Source organism: Rhineura floridana, chromosome 1 (assembly GCF_030035675.1).
Source record: "Rhineura floridana isolate rRhiFlo1 chromosome 1, rRhiFlo1.hap2, whole genome shotgun sequence".
In the NCBI taxonomy this organism is placed as follows: domain Eukaryota; kingdom Metazoa; phylum Chordata; class Lepidosauria; order Squamata; family Rhineuridae; genus Rhineura; species Rhineura floridana.
This window is the reverse complement of record NC_084480.1, coordinates 94,938,423-94,958,389: the sequence shown is the minus strand read 5'-3', so window position 1 is coordinate 94,958,389 and position 19,967 is coordinate 94,938,423. Positions and strand designations below refer to the sequence as shown.

The 19,967-nt window shown below is 41.7% G+C and overlaps 1 protein-coding gene across 7 annotated transcripts in view; it reads left to right on the top strand.

Moving 5' to 3' along the window:
• The window catches only part of AOPEP (aminopeptidase O (putative)), a 303,566-nt gene that overhangs the window by 87,219 nt on the left and 196,380 nt on the right, over nucleotides 1-19,967 (top strand). For 6 of the 7 annotated variants that reach the window (XM_061626523.1, XM_061626498.1, XM_061626492.1 and 3 more), the window contains 2 exons: nucleotides 11,173-11,362; nucleotides 14,971-15,080. In XM_061626523.1, coding sequence (XP_061482507.1) covers nucleotides 11,173-11,362; nucleotides 14,971-15,080 — 300 coding nt within the window. The remainder of the gene's footprint in view (nucleotides 1-11,172; nucleotides 11,363-14,970; nucleotides 15,081-19,967) is intronic. The other variant, XM_061626526.1, reaches the window with a different exon arrangement.

Sequence of the window (19,967 nt, the reverse complement as noted above, 5' to 3'; positions counted from 1 at the left end):
AGAGGCAGTGACTGGCCCAAGGTCACCCAGTCAGCTTCATGGCTGTGTGGGGATTCGAACCCTGGTCTCCCAGGTCGTAGTCCAACACTGACCCAGGGAAGGGGCAGGGAGTGGGAGGGGACGAGATTGGGTGGGCGGGCACTGGGCAGAAGGGAAGCCCCTTTCCTTTCCAAAAGGAAAACATTGTAAACAGAATCTTTCTTTTTCAGCCTTTCCCCCACCTTTTTATTCTACAGCAGACACATGTAGCCTCCCACCCAAATTTAAACCAAAGCTTTCCCTGGCCACATCCACACCAGGCCTTTATTTCACTTTGGACAGTCATGGCTTCTCTCAAAGAATCCTGGGAAGTGTAGTTAGTGAAGGGTGCTGAGAGTTGCTAGGAGATGCCCTGTTCCCCTCACAGACCTTCAATCAGTGTGGCTGACTGTTAAACCATTCTCTCAGGGGAATAGGAGTCTCTTAGCACCCTTCACAAACTACACTTCCCAGGATTCTTTGAGGTAAGCCATGACTGTCTCACATGACATCAAAGTCTGGTGTGGGTGTGGCCCCCTGATTAGGCAAGCCCAGCAGCTGTGAGGCTTTTAGAACTCTGACAGTTGGTTCTTACTGAGCATGTTCCGCGTTATCATTGGGTCCCAGCCAAAATTTATTAAATTAATTAAAAATCAGCCAGGCATTTTTTAAACTTTTAAACTGCAGCAGATGAAGGTCAGAGTATGGGGCAACGTCAGTATTACAGGTACTCTGTGAACATGGCTGATTTTTAATGAATTTCAACAGATTATGAGAACTCTCAGAGAAAAAAGTCCAAAAGGGCTCTGAGGTTTTTCTCTCTCTTTTTACACTTTGAACTGTCTATTCTCTCTGACTGTTTTGTGTATCGCCATGAAAATTGACAGGGTGTTAAGCAAGCTTTTCTGAGTTCAGGACTGTAAGTTATGTAAGGTTTTGTTTTGAAATGAGCTTATGGGAAGCATCAGAATGGCATGGGGGGTATTTTCAATTTAACATTGCGGAATGTGAAAAATCCCCGCTGGCTATAGTATACAGCCACTCTCGTGGCTGTATAATATCACAGTAGCAATAAAACAACATTTGTTGTTATGTGCCTTCAAGTCGATTACGACTTATGGCGATGAATCAGCAACCTCCAGTAGCATCTGTCGTGAACTACCCTGTTCAGATCTTGTAAGTTCAGGTCTGTGGCTTCCTTTATGGAATCAATCCATCTCTTGTTTGGCCTTCCTCTTTTTCTACTCCCTTCTGTTTTCCCCAACATTATTATCTTTTCTAGTGAATCCTGTCTTCTCATGATGTGTCCAAAGTATGATAACCTCAGTTTCATCATTTTAGCTTCTAGTGATAGTTCTGGTTTAATTTGTTCTAACACCCAATTATTTCTCTTTTTCGCAGTCCATGGTATCCGCAAAGCTCTCCTCCATCACCACATTTCAAATGAGTGGATTTTTCTCTTACCTGCTTTTTTCACTGTCCAACTTTCAGATCCATACATAGAAATCGGGAATACCATGGTCTGAATGATCCTGACTTTAGTGTTCAGGACCTTTTCTAGTTCTGTCATAGCTGCCCTCCCCCGTCCTAGCCTTCTTCTGATTTCTTGACTATTGTATCCATTTTGTTTAAGGACTGTGCTGAGGTATTGATAGTCCTTAAATGTCCTCGTTGTCAACTGTAAAGTTACATAAATCGTCTGTTTTCATTACTTTCGTCTTCTTGATGTTCAGCTGTAGTCCTGCTTTTGTGTTGTCCTCTTTAACTTTCATCAGCATTCACTTCAAATCATTACTGGTTTCTGCTAGTAGTATGGTATCGTCTGCATATCTTAAATTACTGATATTTCTCCCTCCAATTCTCACACCTCCTTCATCTTGGTCCAATCCCGCTTTCCATATGATATGTTTTGCATATAGATTAAACAAGTAGGGTGATAAAATACATACCTGTCTCACACCTTTTCCAATTAGGAACCAATCGGTTTCTCCATATTCTGTCCTTACAGTAGCCTCTTGTGCAGAGTATAGGTTGCACATCAGGACAACCAGATGCTGTGGCACCCCCATTTCTTTTAAAACATTCCATAGTTTCTCATGGTCTACACAGTCAAAGGCTTTGCTGTAGTCTATAAAGCACAGGGTGATTTCCTCCTGAAATTCCTTGGTCTGTTCCATTATCCAACGTATGTTGGCGATATGACCTCTTCCCTTTCTAAATCCAGCTTGGACATCTGGCATTTCTCGCTCCATATATGGTGAGAACCTTTGTTGTAGAATCTTGAGCATGACTTTACTTGCATGGGATATTAAGGCAATAGTTTGATAATTACTACATTCCCTGGGATCCCCTTTCTTCGGAATTGGGATGTATATTGAATGCTTCCAGTCTGTGGGCCATTGTTTAGTTTTCCGTATTTGTTGACAAATTTTTATCAAAATTTGGACAGATTCAGTCTCAGTAGCTTGTAGCAACTCTATTGGTATGCCATCTGTTCCTGGTGATTTGTTTCTTCCAAGTATTTTAAGAGCAGCTTTCACCTCACATTCTAAAATTTCTGATTCTTCATCATACGGTTCCTCCATGAATGAATCTGTCATCCTGGCATCTCTTTTATAGAGTTCTTCAGTGTATTGCTTCCAGCTTTCTTTTATTTGATCTCGGTCAGTCAGTGTATTCCCCTGTTGATTATTTAACATCCCTACTCTTGGTTTAAATTTCCCTTTCATTCTCTAATCTTTTGGAATAGGGCTCTTGTTCTACCCTTTTTGTTGTCCTCTTCTATTTCTATACAATAACTATTGTAATAGTTCTCGTTGTCCCTACGTACTACCCTCTGTATTGTTGCATTTAGGGTTCTGACTGTGTTTCTATCTCCTCTTACCTTTGCTTTCCTTCAGTCATCCATTGAGGACTTTCTCTCTTTTTAACTTGAGGTATTGTCTTTTTGCATTCTTCCCTGATAATGTTTCTGACTTCACTCCGTAGTTCTTCTGGTTCTCTGTCAACTAAGTTTAAAGCCTCAAATCTGTTCCTTATTTGATCTTCATATTCTTCTGGGATGTTATTTAAAGCCTCAAATCTGTTCCTTATTTGGAACAGTCAGTGTGTCCAAACAGTCAGTCAGTGTGTTCTCCTGTAGATTATTCAGCATCCCTACCCCTTGGTTTAAATTTCGCTTTCATTTCTCTAATCTTTTGGAATAGGGCTCTTGTTCTACCCTTTTTATTGTCCTCTTCTATTTCTGTACAATTACTATTGTAATAGTTCTCTTTTTCCCTACGTACTAGTTGCTTTATAGTTGCATTTATGGTTCTGACCATGTTTCTATCTCGTTTTGCTTTTGCTTTCCTTCTCTCTTAAGAGTTTCTTCAGTCATCCATTGAGGTCTTTCTCTCTTTTTAACTAAAGGTATTGTCTTTTTGCATTCTTCCTTGATAATATCTCTGACTTCATTCCATAGTTCTTCTGGTTCTCTAAGTTTAAAGCCTCAAATCTGTTCCTTATTTGATATTCTTCTGGGATGTTATTGAAATTGTATTTTGGCATTATGATTGGTTTGTTCTTCTTTAGCTTTACTTTGATTTTCGGTAGGACCAGTTCATGATCTGTACCACAGTCTACTCCTGGTCTTGTTTTCGCAGAAAATATGGAGCTTCTCCATCTTCTGCAACCAGTTATATAATCAATTTGATTCCTATATTGACCATTTGGTGATGTCCACATGTACAGTCATCTTTTCAGTTGTCCAAAAAATGTATTTGCGAGAAACAAATTATTGGCTTTACAGAATTTGATAAGTCTTTCTCCTGCTTCATTTCTATCTCCTAAGCCCCATTTTCCCACAATTCCTAGTTCTTCTCTGTTCCCTACTTTTGTATTCCAATCCCCCATGATTATCAGCACATCTTGTTTTGGTGTGTGATCAATTTCTTCCTGTACTGCTGTGTAAAATCTCTCCGATTCCTTCAGCATTTGCCGTTGTAGCATAGACTTGGATGATGGTTATGTTAATAGGTTTCCCATTAAATCTCATTGATATAACTCGCTCAGACCTTGCATTATAGCTCTTAATTGTTTTTGCTACATCACTTCTTACTATTAAAGCAACCCCATTCTTAATTTCTCATTTCCTGCGTAAAATATTTTATTGTTGCCCGATTGTAGTTTTGTAGATTTGTAGATTGTAGATTTGTAGTTGATAAAACAACATTCATTCCTCAAAAAAGAAGCTTTTATAGTTGTTTTTCTGTCGCTCAGCTAAGATGTGCATTTTATGTTCTTGTGGTAACATAACTGTCGGTTTTCTGCTCTGTAGGACATGTTGTCAGATGTTGGAGTGGGAGTTGATTGTTATTAAAGTGATTCTTACCAAAAAGGTTAAGTTTGTGCTTTGAACCTTCCTTGTAATTTAAGTCCAATTTACAATTATTCTTCACCAGGAAGTGCAATCCAGAGTCTTGAACCTGCTCTGTCTTGCAGCTGTCTTGCAGTTGAGAAGACATGAGGCAGATCAAGGTCAAGCTTGCCTTCTGAAATAATTTGGCTTATCCTATACCCTGAGTTGTGAATTAAAGACTTATAGTCCTTCGGCCGTGCATCGCTGACGTCGTTCGCTTGCCTGCTTGCGTGTGGATGTGGACGTTGCCGTGGCCGCCGCTGCGAACTGTACTACTACCTGGCTGCCATCGTTGTGGTCTCGCCATCGCCACTGTCCTGCTGTACGCCTGTTTGCATGCTGGTCCTGCCACCAGTGGAGTGCCCGGGTGCGGTGCTGTTCGTGTGGGCGTGGTGCCACCTGCTGCTGCTATTGAAGTGCCTTGTTTGTGCTGTTTGTATGTTGGTAGAGGATTAATTTCAACGTTGGTTGTGTGGTGTGCTCTGTGTGTGTGGATTAGTGTGGTGTGAATGTTGTGTGATTGGTTGTTTTGTGGTATGAATGTGTTGAATGATTTATGCATATGCAGTCTTATGATTGGAAGGACTGACTGGACTTGATTTACCCATCTCTTAATATCTTTTACAACATCTTTACAACATCTTTGACCTTTATCATCTGGGCTTGTTGATTGGCGGAGGGATAGGGGCATGTGTAAATCAGGGAGGGAAGAGGAAGGAAGGGCTGGGGGCCAAAGTATAACAAGATTGGGCGGCAGGCGCTGGAATGGTGCTGGGGGCAGACCATGTCAACGTAGAGAAACAAGGGATAGATACATAATATCCATCCCTTGTTCCAGGTCTGTCCAGAACCAGAAGGAAGCTGGGGGACGCAGGATTCCTACTGACCTTCGACTGCTGATGTGTAATGCCAGGTCTGTAGTACAAAAAACATCTACCATCCATGATCTGATCTTGGATGATTGTGCAGACCTGGCATGTATTACGGAGACCTGGTTAGATGAAACCTCAGCTCCTATTCTTGAGGCTGTGTGCCCACCAGGTTTCCGTTACGCACAGCAGCCGAGGGTCGGAAGGCGGGGAGGGGGAGTGGCAGTTATTTACTGAGAGTCGTTGCTCTTTGCCAGACCTCCCCTTCGTGGGACTAGCTTTGTTGATTGTATGTACTGGAGGTTGGGCTCGAAGGGCAGTTTAGGGATCCTACTCATGTACCGCCCGCCCCGCTGCATGGCAGACTCCCTGGCCGAGGTGCTCGAGGTGATCTCGGATGTGCGAATGTTGTCCCCGGAGCTATTAGTTCTGGGTGACTTTAACATACACGCTGAGACCACTCTCACTGGAGCTCCTCAGGGTTTCCTGGAAACCATGGCTTCCTGGGAACTGCGCCTTAGTAATACTGAGCCCACCCATGTAGCCGGTCATACTCTTGACCTTGTATTTGTCCCAGGGGGGGAGGGTAGTGTGCTGAAGTTAGGGGCCAATTCTTTTACCCCTGTGTCATGGTCAGACCACTATCTGGTAAAGATGGATCTCTCGATGCCGCACACCCTCCGCAGGGGTAAAGGTCCTATTAGAATGGTCCGCCCCAGGCGCCTGATGGATCCAGATGGTTTCCTGACGGCGCTTGGGGAATTGGAACCTGCTGAAGGTCGCCCGGTTGAAGCCCTGGTGATGGAGTGGAATGAGAGGATAGCCAGGTGGCCAAGTGGCTCCGAAACGTCCTCTCCCCCTGAACAGAACTCAAGTAGCACCATGGTACACACCACGGTTGCGTACTTTGAAACAGGAGGTGAGACGACTAGAGCGCCGATGGCGGAAGTCGCGCTCCAAAGATGCTCAGACACAGGTTAGAGCAGCAATAGCTGCCTACCAGGTGACGGTAAGGCCGCCAAAGAGGGAATTCTTTGCTGCCTCTATTGCATCAGCAGAGTGCTGTCCCAGGAGGTTGTTCCAAGTGGTCCGAAGCCTGGTCGATCCAGTTGCTCAGGAACCCTTGGAACAGTCTAAGGCCTCCTGTGACAAATTGGCAAAGCACTTTGCTGATAAAATCGAACACCTGAGGAGCTCGATTCCGTGCGTCGTGGATACAGTGAGTGAACTAGAGTTGACCAGTTGCAAACCGGTCAAATGGGATCGATTTCGGCCTCTTCCTTCTGAGGATGTGGACAAGGTGCTCTCATCTGTAAGGCCTACCACTTGTCTAAATGACCCTTGCCCATCGTGGCTCCTTATGAGCTGCAAAGAGAGATTGGGTGAGGGGATCAAGGCAATGGTTAATGCATCCTTGCAAGAGGGTGTTATGCCACTAGCCCTCAAGGAGGCTATTATTAAACCCATCTTAAAGAAGTCCTCCTTGGATCCCCAGATCTTAAACAACTTCCGCCCAATTTCGAACTTACCATTCTTGGGCAAGGTCATTGAGAGAGTGGTGGCAAATCAGTTGCAGACACACTTGGATGAAATGGATTATCTAGATCCATACCAATCGGGTTTCAGGACTGGACATGGAACTGAAACAGCCTTGGTCGCTCTGGTCGATGATATGAGGAGGGCACTGGATAGGGGAGAATTCACCTTCCTTGTCCTCCTGGATCTCTCAGCGGCTTTCGATACCGTAGACCACGGTATCCTTTTAGATCGCCTGGAGAGTTTGGGATTGGGAGGCACGGTTTTACGGTGGTTCCACTCCTTTCTCTCTGATAGGCGCCAACAGGTAGCATTGGGTGATGAGGTTTCAGACCCTTGGCCTCTCAATTGTGGTGTGCCACAGGGCTCTATCCTCTCTCCCATGCTATTTAACATCTATGTAAAGCCGCTGGGAGAGATCATCAGGAGATTTGGGCTGCGGTGTCACCAATATGCGGATGACACTCAGCTCTATTTCTCATTTAAATCTTCACCGGAGAGGGCTGTGGAGACCATGTCCAAGTGCCTGGAATCCGTGAGTGGATGGATGGGCAGGAACAGGTTGAAGTTGAACCCTGATAAGACCGAGGTACTACTTGTGAGAGACAAGGGAGGGTTAGGAGATGTTGACCTGGTGTTTGATGGGGTGAAGTTGCCCCTACAGGACCAGGTCCGCAGCCTCGGGGTTGTTCTTGATTCCAGGCTGTCCATGGAGGCTCAGATTTCGGCTGTGAGCCGGGCAGTTTGGTATCAATTACACCTTATACGTAGGCTGCAACCCTACCTCCCTGTTCAACAGCTCCCGCTCGTGGTACATGCCCTGGTCACCTCTCGATTGGACTACTGTAATGCGCTCTACGTGGGGTTACCCTTGAAAACGGTCCGGAAATTACAACTTGTACAGAATGCAGCGGCGCGCTTACTTACCAACAGCCGCCGCCAGGACCACATTACGCCAGTATTATTTGATCTACACTGGCTGCCGGTTGTTTTCCGGGCCCGATTCAAGGTGTTGGTATTAACCTTTAAAACCCTATACGGTTTCGGCCCAGCTAACCTGAAAGAGCGCCTCCACTGCCACCACCTATGCCGCCCAACTAGATCAGCCACACAAGGCCTTCTCTCAATCCCGCCAACCAAAACAGTTAGGTTGGTGGGTACTAGGGAGAGAGCCTTTTCTGTGGTGGCCCCCACTCTCTGGAACTCCCTCCCATGTGATCTTCGACATGCCCCTTCCCTAGAGGTATTCCGCAAGGCCCTGAAGACGTGGCTATTTCAACAGGCCTTTGAGGTCCTTGGGAGGGGTAAATCTCCATGATTTTGTCATCTATCGTATGCTGCTAATATAATTGTTTTTATATGTATTGATGACTGTCCAGTATTTTTATCTATTGTTATTAATGTGACTGCATCTGATATTATTGTATTTTATCTTATTTTAATGTACGTCGCCTAGAGTGGCTATTTGCCAGATAGGCGACAAACAAATTTATTATTATTATTATTATTATTATAGCACTCTGCTAGTTCTGGTTTTGTATTTTACTGGTATGGTTGTTTCACAGAAGTGCATTGTCAATCATTTGCATGTGAACACAGTATACTGCTATGCATGCAATATTAAAAAAAATTCATTGTAGAATGGAAGTACTGATTAAGGTTGATTTGAACTTGAATCCTGGCAAGAGGGAGGCACTGTAAGTGAGTGGTTCCCATGTCAAGAAATTTGTTGATTGCCTGCCCTGGACAGGCACTCTTCCTGAAGGAGCAGTCTAGGGGTGCTTCTGGATCCAGCTCTGTCAGTGAGGGCCCAGGTAGTCTCAATGGCTAGATGTGCCTTTTATTAGCTGCATTTGGTAAGATAACTGTGACCATTCCTGGACTGGAAGAGCTTGGCCACAGTAGTTTAGGCACTGGAGACTTCACAAGTGGATTTGTATATTTGTTTTTAATTGCTGTAAACCGCCTAGAGAGCTTCAGCTACGGGGTGGTATATAAATAAATAAATAAATAAATACTGCAATGTATATGTGGGGCTTCCCTTGCACTTGACCTGGAAACTGCAGTTAGTGCAGAATGCTGCAGCCAGATTGCTGATGGGAGTGAGACTGCTCAGAGATCTGCACTGGTTGCCAATTTGTTAAGTTCAAGGTATGTAAAGCCCTTAACAGCTTGGGACCAGTTTACTTGCGGGACCATCTTACCCCATATGTATCCACTCAAGCACTTTGATCTGCAGAAGAAGCACTGTTACAGGTGCCACATAATACTTGTTCTGCACTTGCAAGAAACCATTCTTTTAGTGTGGCAGCACTATTCTTTGGAATTTCCTGCCTACTGACATAAGGCAGGCAACTTCACTGTATTCCTTTTGGTGCCTGCTGAAAACCTAGGCAAGCTTATCCAGATGTTGATGTGTTTTGATCTTTTTAGTTACTTACTGTTTTAATTGTTTTTAAAAGTTTTATTTGTTTATTTTTAATTTTTTTGTAATCTGGAGGACTTTTACAATCAAGAGATATACAAATTTGGTTAAATAAATAAATAAAAACAAGCGAGAGTTGTAGAACATTGACATTCAGAAATAACATACTAGATATGGACAATCCATGAACAATGCAATGCATTTTAGTTAGTTTTTCTGAAGATTTGTCTGCCTTTTACACCCAAAATCTGATTTTTTTGTAAATAATTCTAGAAGCACGCTCACCATTCTGTTGTATTTGAGAAAAATGTTACATCAGCAATATGCTCTTGTTTTTAAGTGTTGCATTTCCTTAGTGTTATTTTGGAACAGCCTGGAATGTGATTCAGAGTGTGAGAAAAGCCTATGGTTTACAAGTTTTAGCTATCCATACTATCTCTTCAACTCAATATACTGTCTTGCATTAGATATGGCAAAATGGCAAAGTGATGATGTCATTGGGTTATATATATTGTATGTGTAGCAAAAATGAGATCCTCTGTTTTCATTTACAAGAAATTGATCAGCCACCTGGTAGGTCCTGACAGAAGCTGGGATGGATTTTGGGAAATGTTAAATTAAAACTGAAGGAAGCAACAACATCTGTCATATAGTGTCTGTCAGTCTGCTTGTGACTATTTTTAAGGCAGAGCAAAGGAGTCCGTGGATGACAAAGCAGAAAGGTGCTTTGACTGCTGGAAAGGTGCTATATTGCCAATAAAGGACTCACTTGTTCACTCTCAACTTCTGAAAGAGTTGCTTCTCTGAGCAGTGGCCATGCCCCCTCTCTAAAGACTTCTCATTTTTTCTCTTAAATGTGGAACAGACAACGGAAACCCTTAACAGCTGTTTGTGAAGGGGAAAAAAGCCACCAATACAACAATAAATATTTATTAACCAATTGTAGGCAAAACCTTTGTATATTTCAACTGCAATTTCCACAATCCTCCTAAGATATTTTACAGAATTACCTATGAAATAGTTTTGGGTATCCAATGACTTATCCCAAAAACATGTCTCAGGCAAGATAAGCATTGGGTGGGCTATAGAAATGGCTGTATAGATTTTACTCCAGAGGGAAGCATATTCTTGAAAAAGGAGTAATTTTCATTTACAGTTGTATACTTTATGTTTTTATTTTTGCTGTATCTTCAGCTTTTCTACCCTCTTCTTCTTTGTGGTATTTCTGCAGTGATTGCTCCCCCCTCCTAATTTCTGTAACTTGGTAAAACAATATTCATGCGCACACAGAGATAAATGCACACCTACTCCCACACATAGGGAGCTGCACAGATCTAAGACCCCACTCATCAGCAAATGTGTCTTATAAATTACAGACATTCCCTTAACACCAGTGCCTGTTTTAGCTTCATTAGGCCCTCATTTTCCCACTCTTTTTCTCCTAATAGCTTATAGTTTTCAAATGTACAATGTTCCTTTTTCAATAGGAATCTTTTCCTTATTTTTTTGTCTTTTTGTTTTCATTGCTTGCTTTGATCGTTTAGCCAAAAATACCTATGGTCTTTATTCACACCTGTCCTTCTTTTATTATCTTGGCTTAAACATAAATGCTTCCACTGAAATAAATCAGCCTTGTAATTTGAAAAATATAAAACTTTGGTTGAAGTTACTTATTACAGGTAATAGCTGTTTGATGGTTGAATATGAAACAAATGCTTGGCAGAATTTTTAGCTTGAATCTCTGCCAGAAAACAATAAAGTGCAACCTAATTCCTAAAAACGTCTGAGCTGTAAACTAACTGTCATGACATAGCATGCATACAGTAATAACAGGCTGACAAGGCTAATAAAGTCTACATATTGCTATAGCGAGGCAATGCATGCTGTAACAGGTCTGTAATATATTTGTCCTTCATATTATGTAGCCCACACATCATCTTCCTATCACAGAGCACATTATCTGGTGGGAGCCACCTCTGTGGAGCACGCCTGTGCCATGAAATTGCTCATGCCTGGTTTGGTTTGGCCATTGGTGCACGTGACTGGACTGAAGAATGGCTAAGTGAAGGATTTGCCACTCACCTAGAAGATGCATTTTGGTCAGCAGCTCAACAGGTATAGCTAGAACAATCATTTTCATAATGGAAAAAAGAGTAGCCTTCAGTTTACACATTGTGCAGTAAGCGCAAAGATACTATAGAAACCCTATTTAAGGACATAAGAACTGCTGTGCTGGATCAGAACAAATGTTTATCTAGTCCAACACTCTGACTATCTCTGATAGTGGCTGGCCAGAGTACCCAGGGAATTTTACTAGTGAGGTAGAAAAAAAACAACCCTCCTTGTCTAGTAAACAGAAGTATGCTGCCTCTGAGTATGAGGAATCTGTTTGCAAATGTCTTGGGTAATGTCTGACTTAATGTCCATGAATCTGTCATGCCCTTGGCCATGAGGTGGGCTTGATGATCTTCCATATCTTGGAAGTCTTTTAGATGAAGTTGTAAAGGGGTGGTACCTGTAATAATTTGCAAGACAATCAAATGTACTTGTTCTCCTCTTTGCCTCTAACTCAGGAACACAGGCAGCTGCCTTATACTGAGTCAGACCGTTGTCTACACTGACTGGCAGTGGCTCTCCACAGTTTCAGACAGGGAATCTTTTTCCATCCTTACCTGGAGATGCCGGGGATTGAACTTGGGACCTTTTGCATGCAAAGCAGATGCTCTACCACTCAGCTATGGCCCTTCCCCTAAAATTATTCATCGGTAATTTTGTTGTTATGCATTAATTTAGCTATGTGGATGCATCCTGTAGGGAAAGTATAAACAAAGGTGTGAAAACATTCTTTACTGCAAGTGGAAAATTCGTTGTTCGCTTATGAACTAACAAATTAGAGTATAATTTGTTCTTTAAAACATCACTATAATTATTTTTGTGGGTTATGGGACATTCATACTATCAAAAAGAAGACAGGAAGATTTAGGGCAACCCTTCCCCAAAAACCCTTCTAATAAAGAATAAAGATTATTGTATTGAAATGATATATCAGGTGTCTGTAAGAAATGTTCAGTTAATTTGTTTTCAGTCTCTGAAGAAAATCAGCCTCTTCAGACACAAATATTTAACTGGCTAATGATTTTAATACCTCCAGGGTTCCTATTTTTTTCTTTAACATGTTATGCAGAAGTTGGAGCATCCCCATTTCACAGTATCTTTTAATCCAGGATGGGAACATAAAAGGCTGCCCTATACTGTCGGATCATTGATCCATCTAGCTCTGTATTGTTTCCACTGAGTGGTAGTGGTTCTCCAGGTTTTCAGACAAGAGTCTTTCCCAGTCATGAGATACCAAGGAATGAACTTAAGGCCTTGTGTGTGCAAAACATATGCTCCTAAGTCATAAGCTTTGGATCTTCCAAAAATTTAGAAATTATCTTTGTCTTTGCAAGCTATTTTATAATTGCACTGTAAGCAAGTTTTAGAAAGTTGGAGACGTTGGCTACATTTTGCTGCCTTCATACATCTGGTTTTCTCCTAATTGTTTTCTGCATTATCTGCAACAATTTTGATTAAACTGCTTTTGTTTGCTCTTGATTTGCTTCCAGTAGTGGTTGGAGGTAAGCTGCTTCCAAAAAGTGGAGTTTCTACAAGTGACACCCATCCTGCTAAGCTATTCATACCACACCTCTTTTAGCTCCACTCACTCAAAATTCCTTCTACCTCCTCAACCCCAGTTCTGCCCAAGGAAACTCATCAGCCATGTTATCTGGATGGGACCTTAGATGCTGGGAGCAAACATAACAGAATGCTTGAGAGCAATAAGTGACATCCACAACCTCATAAACTGAACAGAAGGCAGAGGTAGGGCCTGAGTCCGTACACATCAAACCCTTTGTCCTCTCAATTGTTGGTGCTGCACAGCATCTGTTTGAAGGAAACAGACTATTGAGACTGAGAGATGAGCGACTTACACAAACGAAGTATAGAACAGAGATGAAATTAAGCCCCAAACACTACCATCCTTAATTTAATTTACCCTAAAACTTACAATTCTAACTTAAATCCTCCCAGATCCATTTTCATACACACACACATCCAGTTCTGTCCCTAGTTTCAGTTGGTTTACCCCTCCCCGAAATTTAAATATCTCACTGGTCCATGCATTCTACTTCAGTTATTTTATCCCAAAACATTCAAATCTCAGCCAGATTCTCTCAAATTAATTTCCCAGCCAAATCTCCCCAATAAAGTCATCTTCATTTAATTTTCCCCAAAAGTGATTTCCCTTTAATTAATTCAAGGAAATTTTAAAAAACAACACAATTTTTCTTCTTTTCAGCTTTGCTCTCCTTCAGTTTAGTACAATCCTCTCTTCCACCTCAAACCCATAAAAGCAGGACTCGGCATAGACGATATGGAGGGCACCTGTTATACAGTCAGCAGTCACCCACCCTTGCCTCAATAGTTAGCCAGCTAGCCACAACTACCCTCTTCACTGTGTCACAGTGCAGACACCCATGCAGGCAGGGACACACTCTGAGGTAGTTCGCTAATCAATTGATTAGATTGTTTAATTAAATATTTAATCAATAAAAGGACCTCACCAACTAATTGGACAGAAGATTTTTTTTAACAATTACAATTTTTAATATAAGAACATATGAGATAGAACATATAAAAACAAGAATGCATTTCCCCTTCTTTCACACACAGGAGGAATGCCTCTTTTAATATGAAACCATTAATGACATGTGTGCATCATCTAAAAACAAAGAATTGGCACTTCTTGCTTCCGCATTCATATGCAAATTGAATTGCTTAATTAATTGATTAAGACTGCAATCCAATATGTGTCTACTCAGAAGTAAGCTCCATTGGGTTCAGTGGGGCTTACTCCCAGGAAAATGTGTATTGGATTGTAGTTTAAGATGTCTTTAACTAAATAACAGCCCTACTGAGAACTCCTTTTGCACCATATTCACTGCTGGTGCAATGGTGCTTTGCATCTTTTGGTTCTGACCACCATCTTGAGGAAAAAACACATAGAGTAAAAAAAGAAAGAAAAAAGCAATGCCCAGTGCACTGGGGTTTTTTTGCCTTTGGCATAGAAGTTCAGCTCCCTCATTCCAGCTGCATGCCCCCATGCCCCTGAAAAGCCACATGGGAGACTGCTCCAGAGGGCCCAAGGTGAAGGAGCCCTCTGGGCGGCACCCAATGAAGTTCAAGGGGCTGTAACTGGAAGCAAATATTGTACTGATGCAAGGGTAGAAGCGTTTTCCATGGACACACATTCCATATAATTCCTTTCTTCTGCACAGTGTCTATAAGTCATATAGTGCTTGCAGGGTTGTAGCTCAGTGGTAGAGCATATTCTTTGCATGCAGAACAACCCTGGTTCAATTCCCTGAATCTCCATATTGGACTGGGGATGTCCCCTGTCTGAAACCCTCGAGAGCCACTGCTGGTCAGTACTGAGCTAGATGAATCAGTAGTCTGACTCAGTATAAAGCAGCTTGCTATGTTCCTAAATAGACACTGTACAATAATAATATTGATTATGGTAGTAGGACATATTGTATGTCAAGTTTTAGAGTGGAAAATGATGCCATCCTTTGCTGCTCTTTCCTTCTGTAATGGGTGACAGGACCTTCTCTAAACTAACACGATTTCCACTAGAAAGCTACTGAGAAATTTGAGAAACAACTGTATGTTTATGTCCCAAGCAGCTGCCAGTTGATGAAGCAAAAGACCAGCAGGAACTGAAAGCTTTGCTGCGATGGCAACGTCTTAGAGATGAGATGCAGAACTCTGAAGAAGATCTGCAAGTATTAAGGTACAGTAAAGGCTCCTTGCTTGTTGTCTTTCTCTCCTCAGCCCATTTTCTCTCTCCAAAAGAAGCATACCCAAGTGATCTGATTAAACCGTTGCATCTTCCAAGCGGTTGCTAAGGACATGTAGAAAGAGAAGACTGGACAAAAATCAAATTAGTTGAAGCAGTATAGGGATGTTGGCAAGAGGATGAGGAAAAATAACTAAGGTTACAATCTTATGGGAGTAAGCTCTATGAATTTAGTGGGACATACTTTTGATTAAACTAGGATTGGGCTGTAAGTTGCAAGCAACTTGAATCCAAAAAAAATGACAAGGAAGTAGTCATAAATAATGATTTCAATAAAGATTTCTTTTCTCAAAAATTATTGCTCAATGGAACATGCCCACAGAACAAAGAGATGGTGGAGGGCCAAGTTTTATGAGGAAAAGTTAAAGCAATTGGGTGCATATAGGCTGAAGAAGAGATGATGATGATATGGTTGTTGTCTTCCTCTCACCCAGAATGCGGGTCCCGACATTTTAAAAAGTACAAAGCATACATAAAAACATACAGAAATTTAAAAATACGAAAACATATAAAGAACCATACATAAACAAATCCATAAAATTCTTAAAAACATCAATATGAAGAGCTAAAAATTTAACCACATGCTTGAATTAAAAGATGGATCTTCAGCAGCTATCTGAAATGGGATCCTATCTTATGCGAGGGCATTCCATAGTCTAGGGGACATGACAGAGAAGGCTCTGTTGCGGATGTTCGCCAAACAGGCTTCAAATCTAGTAGGCGCTCGTAACAGGCCCTCTTCCCTGGCTGTTGTGCAATGGGCATGACCGATTAGGGGAAGGCAGGCAGACAGACACCTAGGTCCTAAAGTGTTTAGGGCTTTAAAGATAAAAACCAGCACCTTGAATTGTACTCAAAAGCAAACTGGAAGTCAATGTAGCTCTTTTAGCACATGTGTAATGTGCTCAAAGCGGCTCTTCCTTCACATCGTGGCACCCACATTTTGAACCAGCTGAAGCTTCTGAGTAGTGTTCAAAGGCAGCCCCACATAGAGCGCATTACAGTAATCCAAATGCGAGGTGGACTGGGGCATAGAATCATAGAGTTGGAAGCAGCCTATAAGGTCATTAGGTCATGCTCAATGCAGGAATCTAAATTAAAGCATACCTGCCAGGTTTCTATCCAGCTGCCTTTTGAATGCCTCCAACGTTGGAGAGCCCACTACCACCCTAGGTAATTGGTTCCATTGTCGTACTGCTCTAACAGTTAGGACATTTTTCCTGATGTTCAGTCAAAATCTGGCTTCCTGCAACTTCAGCCCATTATTTTGTATCCTGTATTCTGGGACGATCAAGAAGAGATCCTGGTCCTCCTCTGTGATAACCTTTCATGTACTTGAAGAGTGCTATCATATCTCCCCTCAGTCTTCTGTTCTCAAGGCTAAACATGCCCAGTTCTTTCAGTCTCTCCTCACAGGGCTTTGTTTCTAGTCTCCTGATCATTCTTGTTGCCCTCCTTTGAATCTGTTGCAGTTTGTCTGTATCCTTCTTAAAGTGTGATGTCTAGAACTGGATGCAGTACTGCAGATGAGACCTAACCATTGCTGAATAGAGGGGAACCAATACTTCACACGATTTGGAAACTATACTTCTGTTAATGCAGCCTAAAATAGTATTGGCATGAGTAAGGGTGATCAGATCTGAGCTCCCAAGATAGGGCCGCAGCTGGTGCAAATAAATAAATAAATACGTAAGTGAGAAAATCAATGAAGAAGAGATAATATAGCCATCTTCAAAATTTAAAAGCTGTCTCATACATGGCAAAGCAAATTTGTTTTTAGTTGTAACAAGAGTAGGCAACTGGGAATCCAGTAGTTGCTTGCAGACCTCAGCCTAATTTTATGTGAGTGGGTGGGGGGTGAGAGTGCAGAGGTAGAAATGGGAGGGGAAAGGGGGCAACCAAAACAGATGGAAGGAAGATTGATATAAGCTATCAGTTCTGATCTCTGTCAAGAGTGATCTGTCCCTCCCCTGAAATCTTGCTTCAAGGATGGGAAGGAGGGAGAAGGGGATGGCTCTGTCCACCCACTGCTGGCTTCAGCCCCATTCACAACTGGCATGGTGCAGATTACTCTGAAGGGATGTCGCCTTTGACTAAAAATAAAATCTGTTCTAGAAGGTAGGACCTGAATTAAGAGGCTCAAATTAAAAGAAGGGATTTCACCTAAAGATTAGGAACTTCCTGATAGTGTGATCTCACAGTGGAATAGACTGTCTGGGAAGGTGGAAGATAGTCCTTTGTTAAAGATTTTTAAGCAGAGGTTGGACAGTTATTATCAGGGATGCTATAGCAGCTGCATTGCCAGGGTGTAGGGCTAGGTAACCTTTGAGGTGCCTTCCAACCCTGTGATTTGGTAATTGATTGGATTAATATCAGTCTATCTTTTGCAATCCCAAATCCTGTTTGACTATAGATGCAGAGCTATCTGCTTAATGTGTAGCATGGAGCTTGATGTATCACATTTACCCTATACCACCCCTTAGACCTGTAGTTCTAGAATATTTAAGCACAGAGGAATGATTTACACCACATTTCAGCAAGGAAATTTCTTGCTTCGTTTTAATCATGGTGTTCAGTTTTTTAAATTTAAAGTTCCTTTTTTAAATGTGAATTTCACTGGTTGTTTCTAAGCATGCTAAAACATGTTGATTTGATTATTTTACAATTAAATACAGACTTTAAGCTACATTTTATACTGTATTCTATCTGTGTTTACAGACAAAGCATTAAGTATAAACTCCAGTGTATGAAGTTGTAGAGCAGAAAGTTTTTTTGATTGTTAGCTTTCCAATCCTGTATTTAGTTATGTATGGAATTCATTGAGATTTGCTTCTACTGTAATCCATGTATTTAGGTATAATCCTGTGCACAGGATTGCAGCCTGAATGTCTAATCCAGGGAACTCTGTGGTGGTGGGGGAGGAATCTATGTGCAGAGCAGAGGTTTTTATTTTTTAACAGTATGCTCCTTGTGCTGCATTGTATGTTGATTTTTAAAGTATTCCAATTTCAAAAATTGTAATGTAGTTCAAGGGGAATCTTTTGGTTCTCATCATCATATCCTGGCCTCATGCAGTGATTTGAATGTTAACTCCATGGAGAAGGTGCCACAATGCTCATGGGGCTCCAATGGCCCAGCAACTCCACATGTAAAGAGGCTGGGTACTGACCGTCATACAGAAGACATTCCCCTGGCTGTTACAGACCCAGCAGCCAAGACCCATGTGCTTGAACTTTTTCTTATGTATTTATTTATTTAAACTGTATCCTGCCCTTCCTCCAGAGATTTTAATGCCGTGTGCACGGTTGCCCTCTTTCCCTACTTTTATCATTACAAAAAACCCTCTTAGACAGGTTAATCTGAGAGACAGTGGCTGGCCCAAGATCATCAAGTAAGCTTTGTGGCTTAGTGGGAATTTCAGAGCTTTCCACACTTTGATAAACATGCCTCTGGCAAAATGGCTGCTGCTGGAATAAATATTCTGCTACAAGCCTTCCATTGTGGCCCAGCCCTGAGTCCATCCTCTTCCCTCTATATCAAGTTCTTGCATAACTATAGTTGTGTTATACTGTAAGCTTTTTCATTAATGTTTATTCATGTTATTGTATATGCAAGGTCAGACAAATCATACATTTGCAAGTGTGTAGCTTGACAATAGGTGCAGATGGAAGAGACAGCTTTATCGCTAACTGCTATGCAGCTGCAGCCAACGCAGCTGCTGATTGCCAGGGTGTGTGTGTTTTGTTTTTCCCCCCCAATAAAATATTTTTCCATAGTGAACATAGGTTGCTGTGATAGGAGGCTTATCTGGACAGTTGCTTTCCTCCTTTAATTGCTATGGTATCACATGGGTCTTATAGGGCATTAATTTTACAGCACACATTGTTTAAAAAACATTGTCTCTAGGTATATAGCATAATGAAATACAGTATTTATTTATTTAACCTGCAACCTCTTGGAGTGGCTAGCAATATTTTTAAAAACACAGTATAATGGTATCATAAAAATAGCAAGCCCATATAACATAAAATACAGGAAACTAGTGTCCCAGCAGATTAAAATAACAAATGTAAAAAAAAAATGATCTAAAAGGCCTGGGGGGAAAAAAGGTCTTGTCCTAGTGCTGCAAAGGCATGTGAGTCTTTGCCAGTCCAGCCTCCCTTGGGAGACCAAGGAGCCACCACTAAAAAGGCTAGGTTTTGGCTCACCGATTGCCACATCTCTGAAGGCAAGGAGACCTGAAGGAGGGCCTTAGAAGAAGATCTTAATGTCATCATGAGGAAGAAGGCACTATGCTGGTCTAAAGATGCTTAAGGCTTTAAAGGTTAAGATCAGCATTTTGAATGGACCTGGAGCCACGTGAGGCATGTTGGGAATGGGGGAGAAATCTGCTCCAGTTGAATGCAAGCACAGATTCTGCCACAGTTCGCTCATTTGTCTTATGCAGATTTTACATAGCGGCTTTGCTGATAGCAATACAAAAAAGTCAGTGAATTTTTAATGTTGATTTTATTTCAGTAACATTAACTTATCTGGGTGTGTGTTGCATTGGCACTTTGAGCCATGTTATTGAGTGGATTTGTCAATTGTTTGATTCACAATCGCAGCATGTGTAGGTTGGGATGGGCACAGAAATGACAAATTAAGTTACAAAAAAATGTTGTTTAGAAGTCTGATGCCTAAGGCAAAAAGTCTGAACAAGTATTGGGGGATACTTGACTCAGCAATACTACATGAGAGAAGGATCTTGGAATTGTTGTTGATCATAAGCTGAATATGAGCCAACAATGTGATGTGGCTGCAAAAAAGGCAAATGCTATT